Raw genomic sequence first — 9,816 nt, forward strand, 5'->3', positions numbered from 1 at the left:
TCTTGAGAGTGTAGCGTCTGCTCCCGCACAAAGGACAGTGCCGGCGGACTCTCAACCTAATGCTAGTAATCCAAATGATGAAGCTAGACAAGCTTTCTATAGCGTGATGAATGATTGGTTCAACCAATACATTCGAACTAATACGGCTGTTCCACAACCTCTATTCCCAACAAACACAACCCCCGCACCTACAATGCCTCCGGTAACTGACCAAATAAGGTCAAATAAGCCCCCAGTTGATAGAATCCGAAAACACGGGGCTACTGAATTTAAGGCTACGGATAGCGATGATGCCGAGCAAGCTGAATTTTGGTTGGACAACACTATTCGGGTACTCGATGAGCTATCTTGCACACTCGATGAGTGCCTAAAGTGTACTATCTCCTTGCTACGTGATTCTGCCTACTATTGGTGGAATACGTTGACTTCTGTTGTGCCTAGAGAGCAAGTAACTTGGAAGTTCTTCCAAACCGAGTTTCGAAAGAAGTATATCAGTCAGAGATTCATTGACCAAAAACGGAAGGAATTTCTTGAACTCAAACAAGGTTCCATGTCGGTTACCGACTATGAACGAAAATTTGTGAGGCTTAGCCGGTACGCACGAGAATGCATTTCCTCAGAAGCCGTAATGTGTAAATTTTTCGAGGATGGATTAAATGATGATATAAAGCTGTATGTTGGCATCTTGGAAATCTGAGAATTTGTAGTACTTGTTGAGCGAGCTTGCAAGGCCGAGGAGCTCAGTATGGAGAAAAAAAAAGCTGAGGTGGGAGCAAGGGAGTTTCGTAAGAGGTCTTCGGGGAAGCCCTTCCCACAGTCATCGAAGAAATTTAGAGATGGCTTGGGCCGGTCTAGGGACACTTCGGGCTTTTCTAGACGAGATCACGATCGACCCCCTGTGAGCACACGAGTCACTTCGATCGCCAGTGTTGGAAATGACCATCGAGACAGAGCGGAATGCCGATTGTGGTAAATGGCATTCGGGAGTTGTAGGTTCCATGACCGCTCTGTTACAAGTGCGGTCACCGACCACTTTATCAAAGATTTCCGAGATTGTCCGAACAGAGCGAAAATCGTGGTGGGAAACCGGTGCTACCACCGCCGAGGTAGACCATCTAGAAATACGGCAATGCTAGTGGTGGTCGAGAGGATCTAGAGATCTGCGACCAGATCCGAGGCTCGTGCTCTGCTAGGGCTTATGCTATACGCGCACGCGAGGATGCTTCCTCGCCGGATGTTATTACTGTACCTTTACTCTCTTTGATACTAATGTGATTGCTTTGATTGACCCCGGTTCTACTCATTCTTATATATGTGAAACCTTAGCATCCAAAGAAGACTTTACCTATTGAGTCTCATGAGTTCGTAATTCGGTGTCAAATCCCTTGGGTCGTTACGTGCTTGTTGACAAAGTGTGTAAGAAATGCCCCTAGTAATTCGAGGTTCTGTTTTCCGGCGGACTTGATGCTTTTGCCGTTCAATGAATTTGATGTTATTCTTGGTTTGGATTGGTTGACCGTGCATGATGCGGTTGTGAATTGCAAAAGCAAGACTATTGATTTGAGGTGCGCAAATAACGAGATAATCCAAGTTGAGTCTACTGATTTAAAGGGTTGCCGGTGTAATATCAGCAATGTTGGCCCAGAAATATGTAAGAAAGGGGTGTGAAGTATACCTTGCGTATGTACTTGATGACAAGGAATTGGAAAAGAAACCCGAATCTGTGCCGGTGGTTTGTGAATACCCGGATGTTTTTCCCGAAGAATTACCGGGTTTACCACCTGTTCGGGAAGTAGAATTTGGTATTGAGCTTGTACCTGGGACTACGCCAATTTCGATAGCTCCGTATCGTATGGCACCAACCGAGTTAAAGGAGTTGAAAGCTCAGTTGCAAGAGTTGACGGATAGAGGTTTCGCTCGACCAAGTTTCTCACCTTGGGGTGCACCAGTATTGTTTGTGAAAAAGAATGACGGAACCATGAGGTTGTGCATTGACTATCGTCAGCTGAATAAAGTGACGATAAAGAATAAATATCTGTTACGCGTATTGATGATTTGTTTGATCAACTGAAGGAGCCTCGGTGTTTTCAAAGATAGATTTGAGATCGGGTTATTACCGATTCATTGAATTCGAGATTCGGATATACCCAAAACCGCTTTCGAGCGAGATACGGCCACTACGAGTTCTTAGTGATGCCGTTTGGGCTCACTAATGCCCCGCGGTATTTATGGATTTGATGAATCGATCTCTCGCACGATTTGGACCGGTTCGTAGTTCGTTCATTAACGACATCTTGGTCTATTCAAGAGATGAGACCGAACATGCTTGAGCACTTGAGATTAGTATTGCAAATTTTACGGGATAAGCGGTTATATGCTAAGTTCGAGAAGTGTGAGTTCGGTTAGAGAGGTTAGCTTCTTGGGTCATGTGGTATCTCGTGATCGGGTATTCGAGTTGACCGAGCAAAATTTCAGCCATACTTAATCGAAAGCCTCCGAGAAATATTATCGAGGTTCGAGCTTTTTGGGACTTGCGGTTACTACCGACGGTTTGTAAAAGGTTTCTCGATGATAGCCACACCCATGACGAAGCTACTTCAAAAGATGTTAAGTTCGAATGGACGGAAAATGTCGAAAAGTTTTGATCAACGAAAACTTATTTGACTAAGCTCCAATTTTAGTGCAAATCAATCGGGCAAAGAGTTTGTCATCTATAGTGACGCCTCCCTACTTGGGTTAGGTTGCGTATTGATACAAGAAGGTCGAGTTGTGGCCTATGCGTCGAGACAATTAAAGCCACATGAGAAAAATTATCCGACCCATGATCTCTAACTAGCTGCCATCGTATTCGTTTTGAAAATATGGCGACACTACTTATTTGGTGAGAAGTGCCATGTATATTCGGATCACAAAAGTCTCAAATATTTGATGACTCAAAGAGACTTGAATCTGAGACAAAGGCGTTGGCTTGAGTTGTTGAAAGATTATGAGCTTGTCATTGATTATCACCCGGGAAAGGCTAATGTGGTTGCGGACGCCTTAAGCCGAAATCACCGCTTGTTTGCTTTTGAGCAATGAATGTACACTTGTGCGTTTCTACCCGACAATGTGTTAGTAGCCAATTAAAGGCCAAACCATTATTGATTCATCAAATTCGTGAAGCTCAGAAAGTCGATGATGAGTTGGTTGCAAGACGGGCTGAATGTGTTCCGAATATGGAATCAGAGTTTCAAATTGATAATGACGATTGTTTGAGGTTCAGAAGTCGTTTGTGTGTTCCAAGAAATTCAGAACTCACTTCGATGATTTTGAACGAGGCTCATTGTAGCCGAATGTCGATTCACCCGGGGAGTACGAAAATGTACAACGATCTGAGACGTCAGTTTTGGTGGCATGGTATGAAACGAGACATTTCCGATTTTGTCTCGAAGTGCTTAGTATGTCAGCAAGTGAAGGCGGAACATCAAGTGCCTACGGGTTTACTTCAACCGATCATGATACCTGAATGGAAATGGGATCGAGTCACGATGGATTTTGTATCTGGGTTACCAATGTCGGCAAGTAAGAAAGATGCGATTTGGGTCGTTGTTGATAGATTGACTAAGTCGGCTCACTTTATCCCTGTACGCACGAATTTTTCAATGGATAAATTAGCTGAATTGTATGTTTCTCAGATTGTGAGATTACACAGGGTACCTATTTCTATCGTGTCGGATAGAGATCCGAGATTCACCTTACGATTTTGGAAGAAATTACAAGAAGCTTTGGGTACCAAGCTGCATTTTAGCACCGCTTTTTATCCACAAACAGATGGTCAATCCGAGCGGATAATTCAGATACTTGAGGATATGTTGAGATGTTTCATCCTCGAGTTTAGTGGTTCATGGGAACAGTATTTACCTTTGATTGAATTCGCCACAACAATAGTTTTCAGTCAAGTATTAAGATGGCACCTTACGAGGCTTTTGCGATCGAAAATGCCGACGCCATTGTTTTGGACCGAACTTCGGTGAAAGTAAAATTTTCGGAGTGGACTTGATTAAAGATCTTTGAATAGAAAGTAAAATAATTCGTGAGAGTCCGAAGGCAACATCGATCGTCAAGTCGACGCGATTTAAAACGAAGAGATATTGAATATCAGGTGGGAGACAAAGTGTTCCTTAGGGTATCGCCTTGGAAAAGGATACTCAGATTTGGCCGTAAGGGCAAATTGAGTCCGAGATTCATTGGGCCGTACGAAATCTCCGAACGAGTTGGTCCAGTTGTGTATAGATTGATTTTGCCCCCTGAACTCGAAAGGATCCACAACGTTTTTCATGTTTCGATGCTTCGACGTTACAGATCCGATCCTTCACACGTAATAAACCCCTCAGAGGTCAAAATTCAAGCCAATATGAGTTATGAAGAAGAATCGATTCGTATCCTAGCACGTGAAGTGAAAGAGTTGCGAAACAAAAGGGTTCCGCTAGTGAAAGTGTTATGGCTCAAACACGGAATAGAAGAAGCCACTTGGGAGACCGAGAACTCTATGAAAGAACGATACCCAAACCTATTTACCGGTAAAATTTTCGGGGACGAAAATTTCTTAAGTGGGGGAGAGTTGTGACAGCCCTAAAGCGATCCTAGTCGGGAAGTGGTTTTGGGACCGCTAAACCGAGACACCAAAATATTTGAATGTGATAATTATTTTCTAGAATATGTAAATATGAATGTGTGAAAGTTTCAAGCTTCGATTTAGTCGATTGCATGTGAATTCAGTTAGTAGGACTTATGTGTGATACTTTCGAAATGTAATAGGTAAATCTATAAGGATCTATTAGTGCATGTAATCAAAGGGGTGGACTTGCATGTCAATTTCCCCCTTTTTATTTGCTAGTGGCCGGCCATGACAAAGGATGATGGGCAAAACATGTCATAAAACATGTTGTGACAATGGTGTATGTTAGGAAAAATAAAATAAGGAGTATGGGTAATAAAGAAATGGAAGAAAAAACAAAGAATGGTGTGAGTGTTCCCCCCCCATTGCCGTGAGTTGAGGGAAAGAAGAAGAAAAAAAAAGTGTCCATCATTTTTCACTTCTTTTGGCTGAAAATTCTAAGGAAGAAAGAAAACAAGTTGTGTCCTTTGGTTCAACCTTGGCCGAATAGAGGAAAGAAAGGAAGGGGAGGAGCTTGAAACAATCGGCTATGGTGATTTGCTAGACTAAAGTATGTTTGATGTTGTCCATGAGATGCATGCATGTTTTAGTTGGTAGCTTGAGTTCTACCTAGCCCATGGTCTAAATCTTGCTAGGTGGTGGAAATGACACTCGGCCATGGATGCATCATTCTTGCTTGGTGTTGATGTCATTTACATGCTAAAAAATGAAACTTTGAAATGATGCATGTGAAGGTGGATTGATGACTCTTAAATCTTCTTTTTAGCATTTTTTTTGAGTGAGACATTAAGTTCTTTGTTTAACCATGACCAAAATCGAAATGGTATGGTGTTGTGATGCATTCGGCCATGGTAGGAAGTAGAAGAGAAATATGTTGTTGTTCACGTTATTGGATGAGAAATGGTAGTAAGGTGAAGTGCAAATGCTAGTGTTTGATTTACTAGTGTATATGTGTGTATTAGCCAAGTTTTGAACTTGAAACAAAATGGTGTTTAGTCAATACAAGTGACCATACTTGTAGAATGTATTAAGTGTTGCAATCGGCCCCAACATAGACATGTATGTTCGGCCACATGAATGAGTAAATGAGTTGATATGTATGTTCGGCCATAGGTAGCCTATTGATGGCTTTAGCTTGACTTAGAAAATTCGACTAAGCGGAATATTAGCAAAAATGTTGAATTCGATTCGTGATTTCGTACATATGGGACTTTAATGTCTAATGTATATATGGGCTAATACCTTGAGCTTCTCTTTTGATGTTCGAATGAATTGTATTAAATTTCTTGATGTGATTAAAAATGCGTATGATCATTGTGTATTTGAGCTAAAAGGTAGCCATATGACCTATCAAACTCCTTGTCATATTCGGCCATAAGCTAGCAAAATGAGACTTTAATAAGTTAAATTTGGTTGAATTAGCTCAAGAGCTTAGAGGATCACAGTTGGATAAGGGAAAGGAAAAAGTGATCGAATAGCCATTGAAGCCGTTCGACAACATCCGAGGTAAGTTCTTGAGAAATAGAACTTAGATTATGCTTTGATTAGATCATGTTTTAAGCAAATTAAAATCATGCTTTTTGTGTGTGGCTATTGAGCCGAAATTGCAAGTGTGAAAAGTGCCTTGTGTTTGAGTTTTGCTAATGAAAATGAAATACGAATGTGTCATGATTTATTGATAAATGTGCATGGTTATTCGAATGATGTCCGGGCTAAGTCCCGAAGGCTTTGTGCTAAGTGACTATATCCGGACTAAGATCCGAAGGCATTTGTGCGAGTTACTAAATCCGGGTTAAGTCCCGAAGGCATTTGTGCGAGTTACTAAATCCGAGTTAAGTCCCGAAGGCATTTGTGCGAGTTACTATGACCGGGCTATGTCCCGAAGGCATTTGAACGAGTAGCTATATCCGGTTAAACCCGAAGGTACGTGATTCGGGAATGAATGAACTTGCTGTAAAAATTTCAGTTAATACGCTTGTGAAATCCCAACAATGAGGTATGTTTTGTATGTGCTTTGAATTAGTTGAGCCCTTACAAATAAGTATTCGCTCAGTTGATAAATGAGCTACCGGCCTTTGGCTAAGTTGATCTTTGTGTATGAATATAAGGGTTGGTAATGGGAAGTAAGTATGATATTGAGAATTTGTGCATGTGAAATTATCTGTTTAGCTACATAAATGCTATACTTTGGTTGTGTCTAAATTTATGACTCAAACTTACTAAGCATTAAATGCTTACTCCGTTTCTTTGATTCTCTGCTTTATAGATTTTGGTTCTTCAGCTATCGGACTCGGATTTTGAAGTCGAAGTCGCCCACACTATCAAAGCTCCTTTCGGTATATTTTTGGTTGGACTTTGAAATGGCATGTATAGGACTACCCTTTTGTTGTAGGTCATGTACCTTTCGGTTTTGTGTAAATTTGGATAGCCATGCGAAAATGGCTTAAGTATACTTTGGGCATGGTATTATAATCATTGTATGTTGTTCATTAAGAGGTATGGAAATGTTTGGAAATGATTAGCCATAGGGATGGTTAATCATGATCATATTTTGTGCTATTTATGTTTAAGGGCTAGTTGAATCATGGAAACTATGAAATAGGTAAAGCTTACCTTAAAGACAGATGCTGACAGCTGCAGTGACGTGGATGTGAAAAATCACTAAAAATAGTAGGAATGGAATTAAATAGTTAATAAATTATGTAAATGAACCTTGACAAGTCTATTTTCATAGGAGAGTAACGAAATGATCATATGAACAGTATGTTAAGAGATATTTAAGTTTTCATGAGACGGGGCCAGAACGGTTTCTGGAGTCCCTGTTCCAACTTTGGAAATTCATTATAAATTGACCAGAGATAATTAGAAGTCATGCCATATATGTACAGATTCCTTTTCGAGTCTAGTTTCCGTAGAAACAAACGGCATCAGTATTGAAGCCCTGTACAGGGAGATATCAAAATCGTAATGCAGGAAGGTCAGTGTAGTCGCACCCTGTAACAGGGGAGACTTTAACTAATAAACTGTACTAATTGGCCCAACCAAAAATTCTAAAAAAATATATGTAGATGGTCACATGAGTCTAGTTTCAGGGAAAAATTACGAAACTGATTTTCGAGTTTTGGAACTCAAGATATGATTTTTAAGGTAACAGTGATGCAGTTAGCCAACTACCTGGAAATTTTTAAAGTGGTCTGTAAGAATGAGCGGTTTAGGCCCGTTAACCCCTCGTGTCCGACTCCGGCAACGGTCTCGGGTACGGGGTGTTACAGGAAGCCTAGTCTTATCCCAGCAAAAACAGCCCTCCCTTGGTTTAGAACTGGTGTGATCCCACCAGCAAGGACATACAACTATTGGGCAGACCCTTACACTTTGTTTGTATTCGAGATGGCACTCATGGGATTTGCAGAGCACAGAAGGTTCCAAGACTGGGCCAAACCAGGTTCAATGGGGAAACAATATTTCTTGGGGTTCGAGAAGTACCTTGGAGGGTCTGGTGAGCCGGCATACCCTGGAGGACCACTGTTTAACCCACTTGGTTTTGGGAAAGATGAGAAGTCATTGAAGGATTTGAAGCTGAAAGAAGTGAAGAATGGGAGATTGGCAATGTTGGCAATCTTGGGTTACTTCATGCAGGGGCTCGTGACAGGTGTAGGACCATACCAGAACCTGTTGGATCACTTGGCTGACCCTTTCAATAACAATGTCTTGACTAACCTCAAGTTCCATTAGATGAAAGTGCCTATATTTGTTCCATGGAACCTATAAGTTATAATTTTATTTTAAACAAATGGTATCATCAACAAGGGTTCTAAATTACATGCAACCTTCCTGCAATTTGCAAGCAAAGAGAAATGAGTGAAGAATTTAACTAATGACAGAATCACCATGTCACTGCATATAAACCAAATACAATGTCAGAATCACCATGACAACATAGATACTAAGCTCAATACCTCATCCATGGAATATCATTGATGCATTTCAGTAAACTTGTTATCAATTGGTATCATGAGAATGAAAATTAAAAACAAAATTCAGTTTCTTTTTTTAAACCACATGTTGAAAGAAAGTGAACTTTTAAATAGTAAAGCAATTTCTAATTTAAAGTTCTAGGGTGATTCAATCTTTCTTATTGATACTGCTAGTCTTTGAAGCATTGCGGAGATGTTATAACTTAAAATCCCGTGCCAAACTTCCGAATACCCATTTCCTCTGTTGGAACTTGAGAATTGAGTCTTTGGTTTTGGACTCCGAAGGTCTCAGATTCCAATATTTGAAAATGGAAAAGGGTGACCTCGCATGACTCCATTGATTCTTCATATAATGAAAAACTTAATTCTAGTATGCATGAGGCTAAAGTTTCTGGAGTCAATAAAATTTTCATAGTATCGCAGAGCTTATGCTGTTCGAGAATTGATTGAAGTCATAAAATTTGTCTTCTTTTTCTAGAAAATTGTAGTTTAATGTGTATTATTTTCATCATGTTACAACGATTCAGTGTTAGGAATGCAGGTTCAATGAAGAAAATTTCAAACTGAAAATCATGCATTGCTCTTCTAGAAGGCAAACAAGTATGAGTAAAGAAAATGAACCTATTGAAAATATTGAAGAGCCTACAGGAAGAATTACTCGAGCACGGGCTAAAGCACAGAGGGGAGCAGAAGGAATGTGCTATTTAAAACCATCCTTCAAGCAGGACCAAAAATGTGTTCTTCAGATGAACTCCAAACGTGCATCATCGGATGAGAACAGACTTGTGTGGTCGCCATTGTTGGCCTTCACCTAAAAGAAGGGCGGTGCTTAAAGATGTAACAAATGTCGATTACTCTGGTATGCGATCGATCGCTTAAATGTAACTGAAATTCAGGTGAGGACATCTTCTGATTTCGTCCTGAAGTTCAGTCTGCAAATTTCGTATGCACGAAATAGTAAATACAAATAACATTTATCATGAGCAGGAAAAACAAACTAAGTTAAAAAGTATAACCTGTCTACGAAAATGAGAAGCTAGAGTTGCAGCAAATGGGTATTGAAATTTACCGACTAATTGCGGAAGCGGAGAGCGACGGCGAAGGGACGCAGAAGAGACGACGGCGAAGGGACGCAGAAGAGACGACGGCGAACAACGATGAGTAGGTGGTCGATCGACTGAGATG

General features: G+C 40.6%; 1 protein-coding gene across 1 annotated transcript; it reads left to right on the forward strand.

Moving 5' to 3' along the window:
* The first annotated feature begins 628 nt into the window (after window positions 1-628).
* LOC128286844 (chlorophyll a-b binding protein 8, chloroplastic-like) lies at window positions 629-8,416 on the forward strand. Its single transcript, XM_053024590.1, has 2 exons — window positions 629-672; window positions 7,930-8,416. The coding sequence occupies exons 1-2, from the start codon at window positions 629-631 to the stop codon at window positions 8,387-8,389; spliced, it is 504 nt and encodes a 167-aa protein (XP_052880550.1). The 3' UTR covers window positions 8,390-8,416.
* Window positions 8,417-9,816: the final 1,400 nt, after the last annotated feature.

Source organism: Gossypium arboreum, chromosome 13 (genome assembly GCF_025698485.1).
Source record: "Gossypium arboreum isolate Shixiya-1 chromosome 13, ASM2569848v2, whole genome shotgun sequence".
Taxonomy (NCBI): domain Eukaryota; kingdom Viridiplantae; phylum Streptophyta; class Magnoliopsida; order Malvales; family Malvaceae; genus Gossypium; species Gossypium arboreum.

Bases quoted from the DNA above. Each gene is read 5' to 3' on its own strand.
- LOC128286844 (XM_053024590.1), top strand. From the start codon at position 629: ATGTGTAAATTTTTCGAGGATGGATTAAATGATGATATAAAGCT. The intron at 673-7,929 runs GTATGTTGGCAT...GGGGTGTTACAG, and splicing joins TTAAATGATGATATAAAGCT to GAAGCCTAGTCTTATCCCAG.